The 24489-nt window shown below is 48.6% G+C and overlaps 1 protein-coding gene and 6 non-coding genes across 7 annotated transcripts; 1 reads left to right on the top strand and 6 right to left on the bottom strand.

The window, feature by feature from the left end:
• Positions 1-1391: 1391 nt before the first annotated feature.
• Positions 1392-1463, top strand: TRNAG-UCC (transfer RNA glycine (anticodon UCC)). The gene has a single exon. It is a non-coding gene; the product is annotated as a tRNA-Gly (tRNA).
• A 564-nt stretch (positions 1464-2027) lies between these two features.
• On the bottom strand, positions 2028-2099 carry TRNAD-GUC (transfer RNA aspartic acid (anticodon GUC)). The gene has a single exon. It is a non-coding gene; the product is annotated as a tRNA-Asp (tRNA).
• A 581-nt stretch (positions 2100-2680) lies between these two features.
• On the bottom strand, positions 2681-2752 carry TRNAP-CGG (transfer RNA proline (anticodon CGG)). The gene has a single exon. It is a non-coding gene; the product is annotated as a tRNA-Pro (tRNA).
• Positions 2753-4564: 1812 nt separating this feature from the next.
• Positions 4565-4638, bottom strand: TRNAT-AGU (transfer RNA threonine (anticodon AGU)). Its single transcript has one exon. It is a non-coding gene; the product is annotated as a tRNA-Thr (tRNA).
• A 300-nt stretch (positions 4639-4938) lies between these two features.
• Positions 4939-5020, bottom strand: TRNAS-AGA (transfer RNA serine (anticodon AGA)). Its single transcript has one exon. It is a non-coding gene; the product is annotated as a tRNA-Ser (tRNA).
• Positions 5021-5440: 420 nt separating this feature from the next.
• Positions 5441-5514, bottom strand: TRNAI-AAU (transfer RNA isoleucine (anticodon AAU)). Its single transcript has one exon. It is a non-coding gene; the product is annotated as a tRNA-Ile (tRNA).
• Positions 5515-6238: 724 nt separating this feature from the next.
• On the bottom strand, positions 6239-24489 carry CTC1 (CST telomere replication complex component 1). Its single transcript, XM_059668671.1, has 23 exons — positions 24389-24489; positions 21207-21370; positions 17862-18099; positions 17511-17722; positions 15745-15901; positions 14716-15006; positions 14489-14617; positions 13708-13940; positions 13412-13589; positions 13137-13337; positions 12550-12676; positions 11897-12011; positions 11438-11765; positions 11258-11347; positions 10807-11000; positions 8923-9014; positions 8653-8827; positions 8284-8361; positions 7709-7853; positions 7554-7618; positions 7158-7323; positions 6926-7052; positions 6239-6765 (listed from the first exon to the last, which is right to left on the bottom strand). Exons 1-23 carry the CDS (start codon positions 24419-24421, stop codon positions 6605-6607), a joined length of 3699 nt encoding a protein of 1232 aa, XP_059524654.1. The 5' UTR covers positions 24422-24489; the 3' UTR covers positions 6239-6604.

Raw genomic sequence — 24489 nt, 5'->3', positions numbered from 1 at the left:
TTCCTGTAATTTTCCATTTAATATTTTCAGACCACAGTTGACTGTGGGTATCTATAACCTTCCTCAGAAAGCAGAACTGCGGAGAAGGGGAACGACTGTGGTTGACAGAGGTCATAGAATATTAGGTGGTCATTAAAATTATAAGGATGATGGAATCATATTTCTATTATAATGATAATTAAAAATACTGAACTGTAAGATTATGGATATTAGCGGAAGTTAAATCGCCAAATTTTAAACCTGATTTTGCACAATATGTATAAATTACTATTACTTTAAAATTATTCATTATTGTTATGTTCTTTCCAATATAGAACATTTATTTCTAATATAAAATATATATTGCTCCAACTATATTTTGTGAACAAGAATTGGGGTCTATTCATGAACAATTTCTGTGTTAGAATTCCTAAAATATCTATGAGATTAAAGGTATTACTATTGTAATTGCTTGAAACAGTTAAGATGAAAATGAAAGTTCCAAAAGTTGTATTTAGGAGAAAATTCCGACACTTTAGTAAAGAAAGTTACGGAAACAAGGAGATTTGTATTTTACTTATTTAATAAAACCAGTTTTACAATGAGGTTTATATTTTTCTTATCTAATAAAACCACACACACCTCCCTCCCTTCCGGAAAATGGTCACTGAAAACTTACTAGATACTGTAAACATCTGGCTTGTGTGACCTCGACTCGACTTGATTCGAACACTGCATACTTCCGATCTGCAGGCAGATGCATGGCCACTGCGCCTAGAGGCCCAGAGAGTAAGGGGTTTTGACCGGCTTTGAGAGCAGAAACAGTGTAAGCAACAAGGGGCGGAGTTTACACTGAAAGCCACGCCCTTAAGATTTTGCGGGTTTGATTCTCCGAGCCGCGAGTGGGCTAAATGAGCGCGCATTCAGGAGTTAAACCTCCCCGGGACAAATTGTGCTTAAGCACATTTGGTTTAAGGCCCAGTTCTTTAACTGTGAGACACACTGAGCTCACGCAATATAGAAGCGATTTTATATGTCTTTGAGATCTATTTCTGGGGATAATAAAGCCATTATGGTGTCCCTACCCTAGACGGATTTTAGACTTAATTCCGGCCTGCCAGTTACTGAAAGCTCCGTTATCTAGACTCCCTTTACCTAGGTCCATAGTCTGTAGACTGAGCATAACCAGTCTCTCCTGGGGTAAGGGGAGCGCACTAGCGGTGCAGGGTGCAGGGAGCCGCGCCTCTCACACATACGTGCTCCGAAAACAACAGACATTACTTCTACTTTGGCTTCGTTCCTGCCGACCCGTGGCTGCACCCCAGTTCAGGTCCGCAATTACTTCACACAGGCCACAACCGTACCGCGGTATCTAAGTCTTAAGTAACACGGAGGGACTGGGAGAATCGTTGGCGTTGGTGGTATAGTGGTGAGCATAGCTGCCTTCCAAGCAGTTGACCCGGGTTCGATTCCCGGCCAACGCAGTACTGTTTTAAATATTTTTATCCCCCTACCTTCCTTGAATCTGGCCCCAGTGCCACACACAGACAGTTGCTTAAGGTCACCACTCTCTGTGACCCCTTTTCTTCGAGAGGACGAGCTGTCTCTAGCGTGGCAGGTGCAAAGGCATACGCTGCAAAGTTGCCTCACCCGCTCCCAATTGATCACAGGAGAGAGAATGCTGGTGCTGGAGGCAAGATGATGCAGTCTTCCCCTCCGCTATTCCGCTCTGGTCACCTCCGCACACACCCTCACACAGGCCACATGCGCCGCTCTCTCCAGCACCTTCGTCGCGGTCCAGTGTAAGGTGCGAGCGTCTCGGGGCTGCAGCCATGCGCGTCTTCTCCTCCATGGAGTAGCACCAAGCGCAACCTGCTCCCAACAACCTCCAACCGCTTCGGCCACCATACCAAGGACCGTCCTAGGTCCTTCTGTATTTTTCCCCCTCTTTCTTTTTATCTCCACCCCAGGGCCCGGGATGGGTATTTCTTAAATAAATAGGATTAAAAACAGAATGATGGAAGAAATAAAAAAAAAGGCACTTCCTTCTCCCCGTCGGGGAATCGAACCCCGGTCTCCCGCGTGACAGGCGGGGATACTCACCACTATACTAACGAGGAAGAAGACAGAGGCTGGCCTTTCCGAAGCCTTGATCTGGTTGTTTCACCGAACTCAGCATGGTCAGGTGAGGTTCCTGGGGATTCTGTCTTTTCTATTGAGAAATACTGACGTGAAACCTATGCACGTTCCAAACCACAACTGAGCGCGAATCCCCCAAAAAGCAGAAATGTACAGAAGGGACCGACACAGAGGCCTCCAAGGCTGCAGAGACCTGAGATCTAAGTACCTGGGTTCTTGCAAAAACATCCCTGAATAGGTCGCACCCCTTTTTACTGTCACCCACAGACAAAGGTTGGCCGGCATCAATCAAGCCAAAAGCTGGCTCTCGCGGCCCTGGAGAGGTAGCAAGCAGGAAGGAGGGAGCAGATCCTAAGTGTTGCTCAGTCAAGTACGGAAGTGCCTGCGCTCTTCCTAGCACCTCCTAGCATGTCAAGGAATTCATATCGCGAGCTGCTTCTTGCCACCGGGGTGTCCGCTTACAAAAGTGGTCTCTGCACATCCGCTCCGCTCCAAAGCCACCTCGGCGTAATTCAAATATCAAACTCTTCGGAATGCTCTAGTCTCCGCAAAACTCTAGGTAGGGCTCGTCCGGGATTTGAACCCGGGACCTCTCGCACCCGAAGCGAGAATCATACCCCTAGACCAACGAGCCCACGCCAAGTGGCAGCCGCAGACGTCTGTAGAAGTTGTATCAGGCTTGCTTCACTTCTAGGGCCACAAGGCTCGGTGGAACCGCCCTGGGGTGCACTCAGGACCCTTCACCGGGACACTGAATACTCGGATACAAGGGTCTGGGTAACCCTCTCCGCTCCGGGTCCGCGAGCTCCGACTGTCCCCAGGAAATAACATGGGGGAAGTGGAAGAGAGTGGTTTGTCTCACTCCTGCGCAGCACTCCAGGACTGCCCCGAGCACCCCACTTCCCGTTCCCACCAGTCCCTCTCTCGCAGCAATTCCATAACTTGGAGTCTCGAGTTTTCCCGCTTCCGCCCGCCGTCCTCGGATCCAGAGCCCCCGCGCAGAACTTTGAAGACAAAGGTGGAGCTGCCTGCTTGGGGACAATTAATGAGCCCCGAAATCCCTAGGTGAACACCAGTCCCTTATTCTGTCCCTGCATCGGTGTATTCGGGCCGGACCAGCCCCAAGCTAAAGCTTTTGTCTAGTAACCCATTGTCTTCCCAGACCGTGTGGTAGTGGAATAATTCCTGGGGCCAAGAAGACCTCTGGAAGAGGCATCACTGAGATGGCGGGGTGAGGTAGGGAAAATCGGCTTTCCAACCCGCATGAGTGGGGCGGGGCGTCAGGCCTTGAGGACGGTCCCTGACTTCTAACACCCATACCAGCCTGGCCCCAGGGTTTACCCGCCTGTGAGATCAGTTCACTCCTACCCTCCCGTGCAGCCTCCACTCTCCAGTTCTCTCCTAGGGTGACCCAGAAGGAGACCCTCTTACCTGCTGCCTAAGACCCCCCAGAAGGTAAGGGCCTGCTTGGTATGGCCCAAAGCCAGTAGACCCGGACGGACTGTTCAATACACTGGCTATGCTCTCACCTGGGGACTGCCAAGAGTTCTGGTAGCGCCTGACGATTCAGCTGCAAGCCATGCGTTCTGCCTTCCCTCAGCTCAGTACCAACTCTGGGGAGTATTCCCAGCAGGATTCGGATCTGTTGGCCACTGGACACCCTGGTAGCATCTCTGAGCTGAACCATTTCGTTCCATACCCCAGCCGTGTGGCCAGGCCCTTCCTAATGGCCAGCCCACAGATACTTGGTTGGGGCCCGACCCTTCCTAATGGCCAGCCCACAGATACTTGGTTGGGGCCCGACTTCAATGAAGGGTTCAATTCCGCCATTCCCCCCTCCCCCCCCTGCTTTGGGCCAAGGGATGGCGTCCAGACCTTTCTGCCTATCTTCCAAGGAGGTTTAGGCCCTGCCAACGACCTACTTCTTGCCTCCTTCTCCATAGCGTTTACTTCTACCCGCACCAGCCTCGCTTCAGTGCTCCACAAATCCGCCCTGCACTTCCTCAGGCTCTGGAGACTCTTCTCTACCCACCGTGTCCACAGGGTCCCAGCTCTTCAGCGCCCTCTTGCAAGAAACCAGATAATGCCAAGCCTGACCTCTGCTAACTCCTAACACAGAATGCCAGCTTGTGGAGAATGGACGTCACTGTATGTGAAGGGCTTGGTGCGGGAGCTGCACATAGAAGATGCACCCTCCCGCGGTGTTTGGAGGAGCAGGCCTGGCTAGCGCTCCTCCTCCCCCCAGTGCCGGCGGGGTGTAGCATCAGCTGAGCAAAGGGAGGTGTAGGAATTCACGGGACTGACAGCTCAACTCAAAAGGAAATCTGGATGCTGCGAGTGCGGAAATGTGTAACCTTTGAGTCTTCGAAAACAAAAGCAATTGATGAATCCATTAGGAGACACGGATTCAGCGAAAAAACGGGACTGTTTCCAGACTTAGAGCCAAAGGCACCGCTGGGATTCGAACCCAGGATCTCCTGTTTACTAGACAGGCGCTTTAACCAACTAAGCCACGGCGCCGAAGTCAGTAGGAGCGCCTCTGATACTACACTATAGGAAAATATTGTTTGGAACCTGGCCACATCAATTTCAGACCTAACATTAATTTTGATTTATCAGCTAAGTTTGGCATCAAACATCCATCCATGGAATCTCCATAATGTTGAAAGATTTACGCCAAAAATGCGCTGTTGGGGAGCTTCCTAGAATCGAGGATTCATGTAATGGGAGGATTTCTGAAACTCAGACCGAAAGTTTGACTTTGGGAAACAGCAATGTGTATTTGGGAGGAGAAATGAGGCAGGGGAAGAAAAAGGAACACGTAGTCGGCAGGATTCGAACCTGCGCGGGGAGACCCCAATGGATTTCTAGTCCATCGCCTTAACCACTCGGCCACGACTACACATGCACAACTGCCTTATGTCGGAAACCTTTGTTAGTTCCTATGCCCAGCAAACCACTATTTTATGGTTCCAGGACTAGGAGACAGGCGAGAGCGAACACCAGAGCAGGTTACAAATAAGGATCCACCCCTTCGCTCGCGGCTCCGCCTTTCTGGAATCCTTGTCCCAGATCTTCCCCTTTCTCCCACCCGCCTCCAACAACGCGCTCCCAGGGAAGAGGCGAGGCGGAAGTCTCCGGGGAACGCTCCCTGCGCCCTAGCTGAGGGAGCACGCTTCCAAAGGTTGAAGTGCGCTTACAATTCGAGTTTTGAAGAGCAGTGGGACCTGTGTTGTTTGCGGTCAGAAAGCAACTGGTTCTGGGAAAGAACTTCCTTGCAACAAAATGAGAAGGGGGAAGAAAAAAAACAAAACCAGTAAGCTGGCCCGTACGGGGATCGAACCCGCGACCTTGGCGTTATTAGCACCACGCTCTAACCAACTGAGCTAACCGGCCAGTAGTGCAAACTTGGGACCTTGAATCTACATATCTACAACTGTAAATAATGTAGCCAACATTACTAAACAAGGAACTTTTGTCCAGAACTAGCTTTGCTTTCTAAAAGCTTCCCAAATGCTGATTGGAAGTGATCTTTAAAAAACCATAAAGAAATGCCCTCTGAATGACTTTAAGAGGTGTGGTCAGGTTCTTCTTCATTGAGTAAGCAGCTCCCAGGGAAGAAATGGGAGAATGCGGGCCAAATGTATGAGTATCCCCAACTAATTTGATCCTGCAACCCCTAAGTCTGGGTTCTGACCTAGGAATTCCTACTGGTTTCAAGGTGTGGTTCAAGAATTTGCCTTAGGCCTGACCTATGGGAAACCTACAGCACTGACCACTTCACTGAGGTTCCAGAGGATAGGTTCCTCACATGACTCTTCCAATGTTGGCGCTCCCTGGATTCCACCCTCTTATTCCCATTTGTACTTCCCAACAACTCTAGGCTTGCATACCTGACTTCTTCCAATCTTGCTGACTGACACCATCAGAAATGTTGTCTAACTTGCCCCCAATTCCCCAATGTACTCCCCTTGGGTCTGACTTTTGGTATCATTTCTTCTGCTGGACCAGAGCTCTTAAAACCAATTTTGACATTGCTGGAAAACAAGGATGGAAATGATGGTGAACAATGGGCAGCTGCCAGGTCAGGAGACCTGGGACCTCACAGACAGCACAAATGTAAAACATCACTAGAGCTTTATTGCAGGCCAAGGGGCCTGTCACAAGTACCCCCACAAGGGGCAAGTGTCTTGTTCCTCTAGCCCCTGCCACAAAGACAGAACCCAGGTGCTCAGGGCCAATGAGTGCAGGTGGCTTTAGCCCAACCGGAGAGGAAATATCAACAGTGCCATGAGTTGCCTATTTCCCCTATCTCCCCAAGGCAGGCTGGCAGAAGAAAGAATACGGAGGAGAAATTACAGTAGGGTAGCAGTTAATGAATACAGGGATCTGGAGTCCTAGTTCAATCACCAAGAAGGTAAGGGCCACGACGAGTGGGAGAAGCAGGGGCCCAGGCCTCAGTGCTCCAGCAGGGCAGGAAGACCTTTCAGGCCATTGTTGCAGTTCCGGTGCAGGAGGAAGCAAGTGCCCCCAGGGAGCTGGAGTGCTCAGGCTCCTGGATAGACAGACATGACAACTGGATCCTGGGGTTCACATGAGTCAGGAGCGGGAGCTTCCCACACTGGAACTGCTGCAGCCTAGGAGGTTCTGAAACAGGAAGAGGAAAACGCATGTCCTATGCATGCGGTTGTTACCCCCATCCACCATTCTCCCCCCCAACCTCAGAAATCCCCCATCAACCCCTCATCGCTCTTCCTCCTGGGACCCGTCTGTCTACACCCCCACCCTCCCATCCTTACTTCCTTACCTAAAGGGATGATCTTGGAGGGTTTCCGCTCAAGCTCAAAAGAAAGTACAACAGGGCGGAGGACAGAGAGGCTGGTACAAAGTGTCCGGAGGAAGAGGGTCAAGGGCTCATCAGTCTTGGCTGAGGACTAGAAAGGGAAGCTCAGGATTAATCAGAACTCAAAATTCCTAAACTCTCTACTAAACCCTCAGGAACCTGGGTATCTGAGCCCCACCTCCCAGCCACATCTCACCTCAGGTTGGGCTCCAGGCCCTACAAACTGCAAGGCCACTTTCCCTGGCCCTCTGACAAGCTCTAGGAGGGAGGTCCACTCACTAGGACACAGCCCTAGTGCTGCTGCCACATGATGGTTCCGACAGGTCACCACAGCTTCAGCAGTCCCATCCTCCACCAGGAGCCTGGGGTAGAAACAGAAACTCCCAGAGCAAACCCAGGGCCAGTCACCTGAACCCAACATGCCTCCCTCTCCACTGTGTCATCTTTAACTCACTTACCCTTATTCATTCAAAAATATTTATCAAAGCAATTCCCACAAGCCAAGAATTATGTTAACACAGAGACAGCACACAGGCAAAGCCATGTAATAGGGAAATAAATGGGGTGATAGGTGCCCACTTTGCACTCTCACCTGATGCTGGCCTGGCTTACAGATGTCTGAGTGGGGCAAGTGGAACCCTGATGAGTACACCTTCCCTGGGATGAAGAAAGTGGTTGGAAACATCCTCTTGGTCCCATCACATCCCCCTGCACCAAAGCACCCAGCCCAGCCTGCCCCTCCCATACCTGGATGGAGACACTGGTACAGTGAGCACACACCCAGAGGAGCTGAAGGCTGAAGACAGAAACGATATGGCAAGAGGCAACGGCCTGGAATGGGGCCTGGCCACCCTGCAGCAGTCTAGCCAGGTAGATGTGGGGCAGAGGAACACTAAAGGCGAGAGAGACGGGTATCAAGAAACAGTCAAAGGGGTTCTGAAGGCTGGGTCTGTCTGGGAGCACTCAGCAGGCTTAGGGATGGAGATAATAGTGGCACCCATGCTCTCCCGGAAGCCCCATGGTCCCCATTTTGATTTCTGATCTCAAATCATCATCAATTATTTCTCAGGCTTGAACAACCAAGATGTTAGCCCAGAAAAGATAGTTGCATTTTAGCCTGAAAAGCCTTTAAGAGCTTAGAACACCAAATCTTTCTGGGTAAAATGACAGGTATTGGGCATTTTTATTTGGGACTCTGACTCAACACATTCTGCTAGGCTTGGAAATGATTGTAGTTATGGCAAAAATTCCAGAACCAGGGACATGTGTGGAATGCAGATGTGAGGCTGTGAAGTTTGGGGATCAGGACCTGGGGCACTGACCTGACTGTGGTTTCCGGGGGGAAGCTCAGGACCTGCATATAAGTGGATGACTGGAAACAACAGTAAACATTGTGGGATCTGCAAGGAGAAGAGGAGGAGAAAGAAGTCAATTTGAGGTTGGAACGGGGAACAGGCGTGACTACTCCCCTGAGGAATGCACCCTCGCCCAGGCTCTATTAAAGGAGGGAAGAAGGAGGGAAGGACTGGTCTGGAACATCTCGTGAGGGTAGAGGGCATAAATTCCAGAGTAACATATCAAACATAATATCGAAAAGGAGGTGTCGCTGTAGCATAGTTAGGCAGCGGTGAACATTCAAGAAAACCACATCAGTAGGGAGAGGAGGCAAAGCCAGCTACGTAGATCTTTACCTGGAAACTCTTTTCTCCAGCTGGTTAAAGTAGACCCGGGCTCCTGGAAGGAGTCCTAGTGGGGGAGGCAAGTGTGGGCCTTCGATATATATGTCCAAGTGAGGGCGGAATTCACAATCAGCAGATTCCACAGCCACAGTTATCTTCACACACCCTCTCTTGGCTTCAGTGCTCCCTACGGAAGGAAAGGGGAGGGGCCAGTGGTGTCTGTCTGGATCACAAGGTCCCATCACTCCATTTTATACCTTCCCCCAAAGGAGGTGTCATTACCTGGCTTTGTCCGGATAGCAGCAGGCAGTGGCTCACACAGAGTCCTCCGTGACAGAATCTCAGATGAGAAAGACACCAAGGAATCGGTGAAGCTGAAGGGTCAAAAAAATATAGTGAGAATGGAGGCCTAAGAAAGCAGAGAATGGAGAGTCAGGTCCAGGGACAGAAAGAGTAGCCAGAGTCTCTGCTAGAAAGTCATCTATAAGGTTCTGAAAACTCTCATGCTGTGTTGAACCACGCACTGAAAGTAACAGGGCTTGTGAGGGGTGGGGGAATAAAAATAAAAACAACAGGGCTTATGGGAAAAATAAGGTTGTGGCAGGTAACTCAAAACCTATACAACTTTGTAACCAGAGGTCTTAGCAAGAAGTACACCAGCAGAATTAAATCTCCGCTTCCATCTCAGTCAGTCCATTATCTACAGTTTATATGCTGGGGCTCATGCCCCCTCCTTCAAATCATAGATCCTTAAACACATTCACTTCGGCCCTAACTGGTTTGGGTCAGTGGATAGAGCATCAGCCTGCAGACTGAAGGTTCCTGGGTTCAATTCTGATCAAGGGCACATGCCGGGTTGCAGGCTCTATCCCCAGGGGGGGGCTTGCAGGAGGCAGCCAATCAATGATTCTCTCTCATCATTGATGTTTCTCTCTCCCTCTCCCTCTTCCTTGCTCTCTAAAATCAATAAAAAGTATATTAAAGAAAAAAAATTCACTTCTAGTAGAGACCTGTTTCATAAAAATTGCACCTACAATTCAGTAGGGTTTTGTTCGTTTAATATAGGAGAAATATCTCTGCAGCTTCTTATTTTAAATTTATTTTTATTAATCCTTACCCAAGGGTATTTTCCATTGATTTTAAAAAAAAATTTTTATTGATTTCAGAGAGGAAGGAAGAGAGAAAGAGAAACATCGATGATGAGAGAGAATCATTGATCAGCTGCCTCCTGCACGCCCCACACTGGAGATCGAGCCTGGAACCTGGGCATGTGCCCCACCAGGAAGTCAAATTGTGACCTCTTGGTCCAAAGGTTGACATTCAACCACTCAGCCATGCAGCCAGGTGGGCTCCACTGATTTTTAGACAGAGTGGAAGGAAGGGGGAGAGATGGGAGAGAGAGAAACATCGATGTGAGAGAGACACATCAGTTGGTTGCCTCCCGCACACATCCTGCAACCAAGGTGTGTACTCTTGACCGGAATCGAACCCGGGACCCATGGGCTGATAGTCTATCCACTGAGGCAAACTGGCTCGGGCTCTCTGCAGCTTCTTCATTTGCACTTGCAGCCACGCTGAAAAGCTTACATGAGGGAAGTATAGTTGTTCCTGAAGCCATAAGCCACTTCTTGTACTAAAGGAAAGCTCTTCTCTATAGATTCTCAGCGTTTGTCCTTACATTTTTTTATTGTTTCTTACATTTCCTCTTCTTGCTAAGGCTTTTCCTGACTTGTGAGAAAGCCTGCTCATGATCACTTCAAAACAGTAACATGCTGGGGGGAAATCTGGTATGAAACACAATTTCCATCTTACACCGACATCTTCCTGTAAGGCAGGGGTTCTCAACCTGTGGGTCGTGACCCCTTTGGCGGTCAAACGACCCTTTCACAGGGGTCGCCTAAGACCATCCTGCATATCAGATATTTACATTACGATTCATAACAGTAGCAACATTACAGTTATGAAGTAGCAACGAAAATAATTTTATGGTTGGGTCACAACATGAGGAACTGTATTTAAAGGGCCAGAGGTTGAGAACCACTGCTGTAGGAGCTAAATCACAGGAAAGAAACACGCTGTAGCAGAGAATGGACCATTCACCGTATCTAACCACGGCAGAGGAGCAGAGAGCAGCCCAGTGAGCTGGAGAAGCTGGCAGACATTTACTTGTCACTGAGCAGGTCAGTCAGCAAGGATTCAGGCAGTGCCTTGTCGGTACTCGGCACATCTGGGATGTCCCGGGAGCGCTCAAGTTCCAGGGTCCATGCATCCTGGACAGTGAGGCAGGATGTACAGCCGGCCAACTCCAGAGGACGCTGCGATATGCAGGATGAACCGCCCTCCTCAAACAACGCTGGGGTCTGCCAGGAAATGGGAAGACAATGGACTCGAGTGTGCCCTGGTCCTGAGGAAGGTTCACAAAATACTATGACCCAATTTTGACTTCTCTCTGGAGCCTGATGAAGGAAGTGACTTAGAAATAGACAATCTTTCGATTTGATCGAGATCTACCTTACTGCTAGGAGACCTAGAGAGTGACCAGGCACTGGCACTTCCCCTCCAGATCCCAAGCCAAAAAAAGCTTTCTGGGGGAGGGTCTGATGACTAGGGCACTCACGGGAGGGCCAGGAGCCACGAGTCGGTACACTTGCCCAGGGTGCAAGAACTCGAACCAGCGGACTGAGGGGCCAATAAAGATGAGGAGAACCTGTGAGGAAGGACAGCGGGGGTCCTTGGGTTTCAGACAGGAGCCAGGGGCACACAGGTCAAGCCCTAGATCTGTGAAGTCCCAGCTCACCTTCTGATCCTTGTTCTCATCTCCCCTGTGCTCAGGTGGGCCCCAACCAGTTCCCTCCTTCCTCTGGGTACCCCCGAGCCAGCTCCCTGATATGTGGAAACTGAGGGTGGGCGTGGCCACCTCTGGACTGGCTCCTGGGGGACCACAAAAGTTCCTCTTCATCAGCGCCTCCTTGTGGGACAGCAAGAACAGCCGGCTCTGTTCTGTGTGGGGGCCCTCGGGGAGGGCAGGCTCTGCCTGAGGAGGTGTGGAGGAGGTGGCTGAGTGAAGGAGAGGCCTGGGCATAGGCCAGATCAGGGCATCAGCCAGAAGGAACTGGACATAGACTCTGTTGGCGAAAGGAACAGGTTTCTTAGTGAGACAGGCATTGGGTGTTGTGGCCCCAGCATCCCAACCCCTGCTCCAGGCCCTTCCCCTTTCCCTTACAGACTTGGAGGGTAGCCACTACCAGAAGCCGACCTGGCCCGCTGCTCCTGGATGAAGCCTGCCGCGCTCAGCTCCCGCCAGGAAGGAAAGCTGCTCCTGACATGCCTCTCGATGACCAGCTGGAAGCGCTCTGCCCGCACCAAGCAGCCTGAGGAAAGAAGCTTTCCGTTCTGGCAACAGAGAGACCCGCGGAGTGGGAAGCAGAGCAGACCATCCTGCCGGTCTTGCTGCCCAATCCAGACCTGGCCTAACCCCACCCCAGAGGGATGACACTCCAAGGGAAACCATTCCACCCGCATGTCGTCCCACCCCGGCCTCCGAGGCTGAAAGGCACCGATCTCCTTTCTCACAAACCCATACAACGCCTGCCTGTTCCCAGATCTAAGAAAACTGCTTTCCAGAATTTCCTTGTCTACAAATCTCAGTGGGTCCAATAAGACCATTATTCCCCCAAACGAAGAAGGCGGGAAGTGGAGTGGCCACCTGGTGTGCTCGTTAGGCACGAGGGATTGGAGGTCTGGCTAGGGAGCCCCTGCTCCTTTTCTCTACTTGCTGACACCAGTCTCCCACACTTCTCCCCAAACGCGATGAACGTCTGCCACTTCGGCATCTCTAGAAAATCCCAGCAGGTGCTTCCTCTCAAACCCCATGTGCTGAGACCCTCTCTCTACTTCTGGCCTCCACACCTAGGAGCCGGGGGTCGGTGATGGGCTGCGAGCGCTCATTCAGGAGTAGGCAGGGGAGGGAACCACTTTGGTCCCGAAGCTGCAGACAACCTTTATGAGATGAAGCCACCAGAACCCCAAGTAAAACCTGCAGGGAGATGAAAGCCAAGGTATCAAGTATTCACTAAGCACATATTGAGCATCTATTATGTGCGAGGTACTGTTAAAGGTTAGCTACAAAGTAAAAAAGACATGGTCTCTAACCTCAAAGAACTTATATTAGAGGGGGGAAGACAGATGTGAAAAACACACACATGCGTTCACACACTTGGTAGTAGGAGAGAAAGTGTTCAAATCAAAGTGAGAGAACCTCAGCAGACACAAGAAGTTTGGGTTTTATTTTACGTGCACTGGGGAAAACAACAAAAGGATTTAAAGCCAGAGAGTTCTGTCATCCAAGTTGCATTTTACCTCACTCTTCCTAGTTGCTGCAGGGAGGGGTGGTCTAGTTAGAAGGCTAGTCAGTCAACATGATGAGAAATGACGACGACAGTGGTAGTGAGAATGGCAGAGAGGAAGCGCCCTGAGCCCTGCTGGAGCCCACTTACCTGGGCTGGATGGAAGGTGGCGGGCAGCAGGCAGAGCCAGGACCAGGCCAGGCGCTGATTGAGTTGGCAACTGGTCAGGTGAGAAACTTCTGGGACAGGCAGGAGGGTCTTAGGGTCAAAGGAAGTCCAGGCCTTGGACTGCCCTTCCTCTTTCAGGGCGGCCAGAGTGGGGAAGGAGCAAGGAGTTTGCAGCCGAGTGTACTGTCAGGAGAGAAGAAAAATCGGATCGGGCATCCCGTGTACGCCCCCGCCAGCCCGTTTCCCCATCCTCTCACCTTCTGGAGTGGACAGCAATGCGGCTCTTCAAGGATCTCCTTGTGTGCGTTCCGACTGGGGATGCCCAGTGGAGCGAGAGCGTCCAGGGCAGGAGCCAGGAGTTGCAGTCCCAGGCCGGGGCTCCCGCGACAGGAGCACTGCAGGAGCTGGTGGTGTCTCAGCACATGGGGACACAGCCTTGGGAGAGGAGCGGAGTCACTTTCCCCAAGACCCTGCCTCTCCCAGGATCCTGCTTCCCTCAGAGGTGGTGTCCTACCCCCAGTGCCACCCCAGCCCAGACCCTCATCCTCCTCACTTGCAGGCCAGCTCCTCCAGGGCCTTGGTAACCCACAGGTAGAGGGGAAGTCCTAACTGACGCTCCCATACCAGCTGCTCATACAGGGAGGCCCCCCAGGCTTGGAGGGAAGACTGAGTCTCAGGCTTCTGACGAGAGAAGCCCCGAAGTAGAACAGCACCGCGGAGACAAGCGGCGAGCACCGGCCTTCTTGTCCCTCCGCCCACTGACTGGAGGAGGTGAACATCCTGGAGCTGGGGGCAAGCAGAAAAGGTGAAGCAGCCGAGGTGACCCCACGCAGAGCTGGCTGCAGTTTTCCCTGCCCGGGTTCCAATTTCTCCCATACAGGTCATTTCCTCTCACCCCCCACGCCTCGCCTTCCATCACAACCCACCGTCCCTGGGTAAGCCTTCATCTCTCATCAGCTCCACTCAGCCCTTCTGTGGGCCAGGGGGCTCCCGGCTGGCATGGCTTCCCTGCTCGGCAGGCTGCCCGACCTCATCTGGCCCTCGCTGCACCTGCGCTTCAGCTCCCACATCTCCTCCTCCAGCTGGATGCCCTTCTGTGAAGGAGATGCTCTGGTCCCAAGCCCTCCTCCCTTTGCCCCAGCCTCTACTTTCTGATCTGAGCTCTCATCCAAATCATTCTTAACAAACGCACATGCCCACCCCCCAATACACCCTTATTGTTTCTATATTTCTGTTGTAAAGGTCCCCACCCTGCGGCCAGAAAAGACCAGCCTAGAAAGGCAGAAGCAGCTGCTGAGGAGCCTCTTTGGTCAGCAGCCCGATCCCTCACATACCTCCAGACAGACTCCTGGTCGCACCACCCGCCTGAGACCATGGAACGGCTGGTAGGAAAGGCAGAGCCCCAGCTGCCCATCCAGCTCATAGAGGCCAGCAGGCTGATTCAGCACGCCAGTGACCGTGCCCTGCAAAGAGGTCAAAGGGCCCGTTGATCCCCATTCCCTTCCTCTTTGGAGACCCATTTCCTGCCCCTCAAGCTCTAGGACCTCCCCCTTATGCTCACCGTGTATGACAGGAGCCTGGAGTCCCGGGCAAGACCCTTTTGCTCCTGCCTGTCTTGGATGTTGCTTGTCCCAGGGAGTGGCTTGGGGTCAGCCTCCAAGAGAGTTCCGCCCAACTCCAGGTCCAGGTCCAGCTCTCGCACGCATTCTGGTTTCAGCGGCAACAGACGAGAGGAGGGGTTGGTGGTCCAAACGCGGTAACGGTGGCCATGAATCTTGGATGCGCGCAGCTCCGTCAGCACGTAGGCCCTGCCAGGCCAAAGGGCTCGGTGCCAAGCCAGCTGGGCGGGGACCTGGCTCGTGCAGAGGCAGGCAACACGGGACACAAGATGCTTCTCACAAGCCATCCTTCTGTCCCTTTCCATCATGATTTAACCTCAAAGACCTGCCCTCAGGAGCTTTCCTTGCCTCATCTTCCTTGTTTGCCAATTAAATCTTAAGCCATAGAACTTTTAGGATCTCTTTTCTCTCTTAGGAGATGCCAAATCCCTCCCCCAAGATACAAACCATCCCTAAAACTTCCTTCCAAATACATAAATATTCCATTCAGAAACTTATATCCTTTTTGCATTTCCCCTCTCTCACCCGATAATGTATAAACAATTTCTATTTATTTAGTCAATACGCATATGTATCCAGTATTAGGATAGATGTTATGGGAACTATAATAGACTGTTCCCTCTTCTCCAACATATTTCAAACCACAGACACAAACCCAAGTAATAATATGGAGCCATGTATGATCAAGAGGCACAAAGAATACACATTTACTAAGGATGGGTTGGAATGATTAGAAAGGCCAAGTGAAAGAAGAGAAACTTGAAGGACATCTTGAAGTGGAGAGAGAGTGAAGAATAATTCAATAAGAGGCAACATCATAGAAATGTTCAGAACTTAGAACAAGCTATGCAATGAAAACACTGGCCAGGATGAAAAAGGAATGTTCTTGGCAGTTGCATAGAAAAATGAGAAATATCAAAGTAGGAAAATACTAGTAAAAGTAAACAGCTTGAATTGACTCTAATCCTCACCTGCACAATGATGGATACATGGCTGCCAGCTTGGCTGCCAGCTGGGGATAATTCACCAAGAGACGCAATGAAGTAAGCTTTCTTTTTACTTTTCACCAGAGCACTCAATCGAACCAGCTTCCCAGCCAGGTTTGGCTGTATAACTCTGAGCTTGCTTCTAAAGAAGGGAGAAAGAAGAGAGGAAGAAGTCATTATTTCTCTTCTTTTCCCCTGCAAATTCCTCCCCTTCCCTGGAAAGAATAATCCAATTATGATTAAAAATTTCCATTTTGGTCTCCTCATCAGGGAGGCAGCGTCCCACCCAGACCCAGCTATTATTCTCTTGTCTGTCTTTCCTTAATCCTTTCACCGCCCCCACTCGGGATCACCCTTGGTCGTGCTGACGTGGCACAAATGGCGCCCAACCAGGGACTGAGTTCTGGGACCAGGGCCTGAGTTTTGGCAGTAAGAAGTGACGTCCAAGCAGGCCCCTTTGGCCGTAACAAATGGCGAGACACAAATGGCATCCGAACAGGCCTGAGTTCGGGGGAATTTAAAAAAGGTGGTCAGGTGAAAGGAGGCTCCAAAGGCGCGCACATAAGGCAAGCTCAAAAGAAAAAAGAAAAGAAAAGAAAAGAAAAGAAAAGTAAGCTTAAAGAGCAAAAGTGAGATAAGGCCAAAAAACAAAGAGGTAGGGAGCCGAAGTGTGGTAATATTAGCTTGGTGTAAAATATGGGAAATACAGGATCACAAGATAAAAATGTATATATATCTATGCTTAAAGCCATGCTCAGAGCACGAGGCTGTTCCGTAAAACAGCAACAGCTCCTTGAGTTGTTAAATGTTGTAAATAAGATTTGTCCTTGGTTTCCTGAGGAAGGAGAGGTAAATATAGAAATATGGGGAAAGGTAGGGAAACAACTTAAAGATTGCTATATAGCCGAAGGCCCAGAGAAGATTCCTAGCTCTGTCTTCAGTTTGTGGTCCAGGATTCGGGACCACTTGGAGCCCCTTCCCGAGGGGGGATGGAAGAATGAGGCAGGAGATGTAGGACAAATAGGAGAAAGTGACCAGAGGCTGCCGATTCCACTTATACCTTCGGCACCTCCATTACCGCCTCCAGTCCCTGGGGCCACCATTCCTATGGGGGAAAGCCCTCTGGATAAGGTGCTTCCTCCCAAAAAAGAAGGAGAGTTGGAGGAGGAGGCAGAGAGGGAACAATGCAGGCAGGACTGGGATGATGGGGGTCTAAGACAAGCCTTCGGGAAGCTGACTATTACTTGTAAGCCTCTCAAGTCGCCTTCTAAACAAGCAAGAACAAGAGTGGGATCTCTGTCTCTATTCCAGTGGTCTCTGTATGAGGCTAGGCAGGCTGGGGAAGACACTTCAGGATTTAGTAGCCAATCAAACTCTTAAAATGCAATTACTAAAACAAAAAGGGGGAGAAGAGGTTGTGTTTGTGTCTTCCCAGAAGGAGCAGTGCAGCCAATTTGGGTGCCAGAACGGGACATGCGACACCACAATGGACCCTGTGAAGCTCCTTGTCCCACCGAGAAACATTGCTGTGTCTATAGTTTTGTTAATAACCAGAAGTTTGTTTTGATGTTTTGAGAAAAAAAAAAATTTCCATTTTCCCATGGGTATTCCAAAGAGGCCATATCATTCCCTTTATTTGGAGCATCTCATCAATATTACTCTCAATGCCTTTCTCTCCTTCTTTGCACTGACTCACCATCCTCCCCCCGGTTTCATAGTGCTCCCTCCTCCCCTGGAGAGCGAAGAATTACCTGTGCCTGAGGAGGCGGGAGGCAGCCTCCGGGTAGAGAACAGGAATAGGGGGCGGAGGGCCAGGGCTGATGGTCAAGGGAACCACTGGCACAGGGACACCCCAGAGCTCCAAGTGCCCTTCTCCTGAGGCATTCCACTTGGCAGGAGGAAGGTAACTCCAACTGGGGAACAGGAAGAGATGGCCCAACCAAGAAAGGTCCAGATCTATGAGCTAGGAAAGACCAACATCGAGGGTTAATCAGCATCCCTTTGACCCGCTTCCCCCTTTGTTCCCAACACTTAATTGCCTCACTCCCTAGACACCATTCTTGTTAGGATCTGAGGCATCTGACATCCCCCTTGCTACTCACCTCACAGCCCAGGATGCCAGTGTTATCTTTCACATAGAGGCTTCCATTTCTGCACTCTTGTTCCAAGTCCGCCGGGAAGTCTGTCAGTGTCCCTAAAAGTAACAGCCGCTCTCGGGGGAGGGCGGTCCCACCGAGTCCAGCCTCTTGGGCCCAGGCCTGATATGCAGTACTGCTCCATGTCAGGTGGCTGCAGCAGGGAAGGTGCTGGTGGCTCCTGAGGTCCTGCACTGAGACAAAGCTGCAGAAGGAAGGGAGCAACGTTGTGTCCAAACCTAGGAAGTTACACTCAACCCCGACAAATCTCCCCATATCCCAAGGAAAGGTCAATGGGGAAAATGGACTAAGGGGAAAGTTCAATTGATTGAAGGGGGAAAAGATGAAGGGAGAGAGGGAGCGAGATTGCTTAAGGAGAAGGGATAGGGGAGAACTGGATCAGGATAGAGCACTTAGGGGACTTCACTCACTTTGTAACATTTTACTTCTTATAAAAAAGAGCTGAATCAAATATGGCAAATTTTAAGTTTTTAAAAATTGAGCCTTAAGTACCTGGCTTACCACAATGTCAATAAGCTCACTGTTTAGTTCAGCTCTTTTTTGCAGGCAACACTTTCTCAATGAAGACAGTAGGGTGCTGATTTACATTCTGGTGGACCAGCAATTTTAGTTACCAACTGGTTTATTTATTTGATTTGCAATCCTTCTTGTCTTTATTCTGAAGCTAACCAGTTGAAGTATATATTTTCCTTTTCTGTGTAGTTATGAATAACATTTATTGATTTGAGAGAAGAAGGGAGAGAGAAAAAAAATCAATTTGTTATTCTATTTATTTATTGGCTGCTTCTTCTTTGGTGTGCCCTAACCAAAGATCGAACCTGCAACCTTGGCATATTGGGATGATGCTAACCAACTGAGCCACTCAGTTAGGGCTATGAGTAACATTATATTTTTATTTTTTTAAATATATTTTTATTGATTTCACAGAGGGAGAGGAAGAGAGGGATAGAAACATCAATGATGAGAACCATCGATCAGCTGCCTCCTGCACACCCCCTACTGGGGATCGAGCCTGCAACCCAGGCATGTGCTCTTGACTGGAATCAAACCCAGGACCCTTTAGTCCGCAGGCCGACACTCCATCCACTAAGCCAAACCAACTAGGGCTGAATACATTTTAATACAGATATTTCTCTTAGTATTCCAGTTTAGAAAATTTCCCCCCATCCTTGTTGACGTTAATATTTTTAAATTACATTTATTGGGGTAACATAAAATTTTCAGGTGTACAAGATTTTAAGTCAAGATCTGTGTACTCTTATGAAGGGCTTTCCACATGAAGTCTAATTTCCTTCCAATACCATATATGTGAGCCCTTTACCCATTTCACCCTCCCTGCACCCTGTTTCTCCTCTGGTAATTACCATTCTGTTGTCTTTCAGTTTTTATTTGTTACTTTTTGTTTTATATTCTACATGAATGAAATCATCAGTTTTTGTCCTTTTCTGTCTGACTTATTTCACTTAGCATAATACTTTCAAGATCTATGCATGTTATTGCAAATGGCAATATTTCATCTTTTTTATGGCTGAATTGTATTCCACGGTGTATGTATGTATATGTACCGTATCTTCTTTATCGAATCATCCATCAGTGGACACTTAGGTTGCTTCCATGTCTTTCTTTTTTATTTTTTTTTTTCAGATGTTCCAAATACTTAGAAGGTCATGATCATTTTATTTATTTATTTATTTTTAATATTTTTATTGATTTCAGAGAGGAAGGGAGAGAGAGATAGAAACATCAATGATGAGAGAAAATCATTGATTGGCTGCCTCCTGCACGCCCCCAAATGGGGATGGAGCCCCCAACCTGGGCATGTGCCCTTGACCAGAATCTAACCCAGGACCCTCCAGTCCACAACTCTATCCACTGAGCGAAACTGGCTAGGGCGTTTCCATGACTTAATTATTGTAAATAATGCTGCAATGAACATAGGGTAAATATATCTTTATATATAAGTGTTTTCATATTTTTCAGGTAAATACTCAGAAGAGGAATTGCTGGATCATATGGGAGTTCTACTCTAGTTTTTTGAGAAATCACTATAGTGTTTCCATAGTGGCTGCACTAATTTACATTCCCACCAAGAGGGTACAAGGGTTCCCTTTTCTCCATATCTTCTCCAACACCTGTTATTTTCCACTGGTGTATAATGAAGTCCGTGGATGAGAAATTGCACAGAATTTTGAAAATGGTATTTTAGATAACACGGAGTACAATTACATTGTCTTCTCACCAAAGATCCCCTGCCTTCACTGACTGAGACAGATTGCCAAGCTGACTGAAGTGTTGCCCAAATTACATGCAGGTTAAGGGAGTGTCAGGGAAAACATCTCCTGCTCTCAAATAAGTTCGGTAAATGACAAATTAAACAAAGCTGAACAGATTTCTACCTTTTTTATTTTTTAAAAGCTAAATATACAGTGATATGTATACTCACATAATACCATAAAAATAGCTAAAATAAATGAGTTAAAGCTATCAATATGAATAAATCTCAGAAGCATAATGTCAAGTACAAAAAGCAAATTGCAAATTGTATATATATATATATATACATATATATGTATGTGTATATATATATATATATATATATATATATATACAATTTATATAAAGTCTAAAGGTATGCAAAACTCTACTATATATTGATTAGGGATAACTGCATATATAGTAAATATATAAAAATATTCACATGAATAATATACTTTATTTACAAAATAGTATATATTTCTATGAGGTTTCTTTTTGCAGGATATTTCAGAGCCTTCAATATGTTAATGAGTCTTATGACTCTCTTAGAATAGTTTATCATATCCAATGTCTCTCAAGTTTTATTTAGCCATGGAGCCCTTTTCTTGTGTTATTTTATTAATATTGCCTAGAACAGTTTAGGAAATGGTACTAAGCAAAACAATAACAACAAAATACCTTCAGGAGACCTTACTTAGTTCTTAAACACAACCATCTGCACTTGGTGAATCTTAGTTTCCTAACACACAAAATAAAATAGTATCAGCTTTCCTCCCCACTTTGAGAGTTCTTTCTCCAAACCTTCTTTCAGTCTTCTCCCTGACCTCTCTCTTCCTTTTCTTCTCTAAAGTTAACTTAAGCCTACTTTGGAGAACTATGGGAAAAGCCAAGCAGCTTGATGAAGAATGGAAATGTCTGGCAGAAGCGCGTGTGTTTACTCCTTTCCCTCCCCTTACCAAGTTGCCCCTCACTTTTCTCTGGTCCTTCCTTTTCAACTCCAAATCGAACTTCCCCCTGAACCCCAACTTTCCTTACCTGTAGCTGAGGGGCAGTGCAAAACCCTGGTGCCTTCCCTGGGACAACCAGGTAGTCTTCACACAGTCAATTACCAACTGAGTGAACTGGTTAGTAGGCTCCTTGCCAGTTGGACACAGGGTCTCTTGGATGAAGGCCTGGGCAGCCTCAAGCCAGGTTTTCTCCTGAGAAAAGTGAATCTAGTTAAAACAACTTCATGACAATCCTGCCCACCAAGAAATTTGGGGAAGAATAAAGGAAAAAAAAAATCAAGAGAGCATGTAAATGAAGAGGAAATGTAAAGGAGTTGAGAGCTTAAAGAAACCTTAGAAGTCTTTTAGTCCAGCTATACAATCAACTCAGACAGCTGGCCATCCAGCTCTGGTCTTGCATCTTTCTCTAACAAACCTGCACCAATCCTTAAAGTGCTCAACTGGAACCTATATTCCTCTGTGAACCATCCCAGGTAGAATGCTGCTCCCTCCTTGGGGCTCCCACAGCATCTTGCACATACCTCTATTAAGAGCAATGATCAATAAAGATAGTGGGTCCCATCTTATATAGAGTCTAGCTATAAAGCCAGCAGGTTGAAAAAAGATTGTTCAAAATCACCCTTGAAAATAATCCTTTAAATTGCTCATAAAGAATAGGACATAGGTCCTAGCCTGTTTGGCTCAGTGGATAGAGTATCGGGCCTCGGACTGAAGGGTCCTGGGTTTGATTCAGGTCAAGGGCACGTAACCGGGCGCATGCAAGAGGCAAACAATCGATGTCTCTCTCTCACATCTATGCTTCTTGCTCTCTGTCTCTCCCTCTCCTTCTCCCCTTCCACTCTCTCTAAAATATCAATGGAAAAATATCCTCAGGTGAGGAGTACCAAAAAAAAAAAAAAATAGGACATAGTACTTTATAGTAATATAAATGAAAATGTGCCTAATAATGAACAGTACATAAAAAAGGACATGAGTACAATTTTTTATTATTCCATTGTTTAGTCATCTATACTTGTGAATTCCCATAAGCTAAATACGTATATAATACAACTCCATTGCATTTGTTTCTTGTACTATCTTTTCATCTAAGATGTGGGCTTCCTAAGGAGGACATGAACTATTTTTATATACTTGTCACAGATTCTGAACACAGTTCTCTCTATATGTAGATAATTCTAGGGCATGGGTCCAGCTTGGCCTATTCCCAGTGCTAGGCAGCTTTATTTTGTAACTACAGGCCTGGTGCATGAAAATTCATGCACTTGGGGGCGGGGAGGGTCCCTCAGCCGGGCCTGCACCCTCTCGCAGTCCAGGAGCCCTTGGGGTATGTCTACCTGCCAGCTTAGGCCTGCTTCCCGGGGGATCGCTCCCCAGGGGATGGGGCCTAAGCTGGCAGTCAGACATCCCTCTGGCAGCCTGGAAGCCCTCAGGGGATGTACAACTGATGGCTTAGGCCTGCTGCAGCTGTGCTGGCCAGCCATGAGCCGGCTTCTGAGCGGAGCGCCCCCTGTGGAAGAGCACTGACCACCAGGAGGCAGCTCCTGTGTTGAGTGTCTGCCCTCTGGTGGTCAGTACATGTCATAGCAACTGGTCATTGCTAGTGGTTCCCAGTATTCCACCCTTAGGGTCAATTTGCATATTACCTTTTTATTATATAGGATAGGATTCTGACAGAGTTCAACAATAGTTATGGGAAAGACCTTCATCCTTTTTGATCCTCAGTGATAATTCTAAGCCATTACAGTTCTATCCCTGTCCCTCAATGCTCCTTGATTAGCTTTCTGGCCAAACCTCCAGGTTCAGTTCATTTTTAGCAAAAACCAGTCTTCAAGTTCTAGATGACATCAGTGTCCTTGTGGACAGCCCTCCTATTGACGTTCACCTTCACTCCACCTAGCCACTCTCATACATGGTCAGGGTTGTCAAACCGGGACCAGGTCTTCATTCAGAGCTCCCCATCAGCATAATCAAAGCCCAGACTCTCAGACTTTTTGCGTCTTCCTCTCTTGGTTGCTTTTTTTAAGCCCCTGCTTCTCTGAAAGCCTGTCCATCGCTTGGCACATTGAACGCTATGGTTTCTCTCCAAGTGGTACCTCGGAGTCATCAGTTTCATTAACAATGCATGTGATTTGTAGATGACCTCATCTACTGAGTCAGAATGGGAGGGGGGCAGTATTTTAAATAAGCTCCCCAGATTGATAGTGATATAGGCTGAAGTTTGACAACACTGGACATTTTCCTCTCAATGACTTCACCCACCGGATGCCATGGATAGATGCTGATGGTTCCTAAACCTCTACTTTAGCTCTAGTTCTATCCATGCGCCTGGCAGACTCTCCACCTGGCCAACCTGCAGGCACCACAGCTGCTCACCGCTGAACTTTTCACAACATCCACTCCTCTTCCAGTGCTCACTAACCTTGCAAATAGCACCCCCAAGCACACAGTTCGACCCTGCAACCCGGATGTCCTCATCCCGCTTCCCTTTTCACTCTGCCTTCGCCTCTGGTCCCTCGACATCAGTGCCTCGGCCAGGATCACCGTCCTCTCTGGTTGCCTGGCAACCACAGCCTTCTAACTGGTACTCTCTAGTCCACTTTCCACGCTGCTACCTCAGGATGTGAAAACACGAATCTCATCCAATCCTTTTTCTCCTTAAAACCCTCAATAGCTCCCAACCGGCCTCAGGTTCGAGTCGCTGCTTAGCAAGACTTACAAGCCTGTCGGCTCTGATCCCTCCATCACTACGCAACGGAACGTCTTGTTTTTCAAGGACACCTTCTCTACCTCTTGCTTTTAACCATGTTTTTGCCTCCGCCTTGAACCCTCCTTCAGTGATTTTTTTTGCTTTGCGAACTCTTTACACGCACTTTGGGTCTCAAAAGCTTTTCCTGATGACCAGTTACCGCCGCGTCAGGGGTCTCCCCCAAGACACCCACAGTGCACAGTTCGCCACCACTCTGCTCCTGGGCTGGAAGTCTAGACAGTGGACCGACACGTGTTTAGGGATCACAGCGGCGCCACCGGCGTGAAGGAATAAATAAATATATTCGCCGAACCAGTGAGAGGGGTAGGACAGGCAGCCTCACAGGTTCCCCCTCGCTGGGCACGGCCAGCGGAGTCAGGGAGGCAAGGTGGGGGCAACAGGAAGAGAAAGAAAAACCAGGACAGACAAGAAAAAAAGGACGAGGGTAGGGGAACAGCACTCACGGAGCCAACAGCCTGAGCGCGGCGAGCCGCCATGATACGCCCCAGGCGTTGCTCCGAGAGCTGAGCCAACCGGCGTCGGCGCGAGTGCTCACGGGAGAGCC

The sequence above is a fragment of the Myotis daubentonii genome, chromosome 16 (assembly GCF_963259705.1).
Source record: "Myotis daubentonii chromosome 16, mMyoDau2.1, whole genome shotgun sequence".
Lineage (NCBI taxonomy): Eukaryota > Metazoa > Chordata > Mammalia > Chiroptera > Vespertilionidae > Myotis > Myotis daubentonii.
This window is presented reverse-complemented; position numbering and strand designations above follow the sequence as displayed.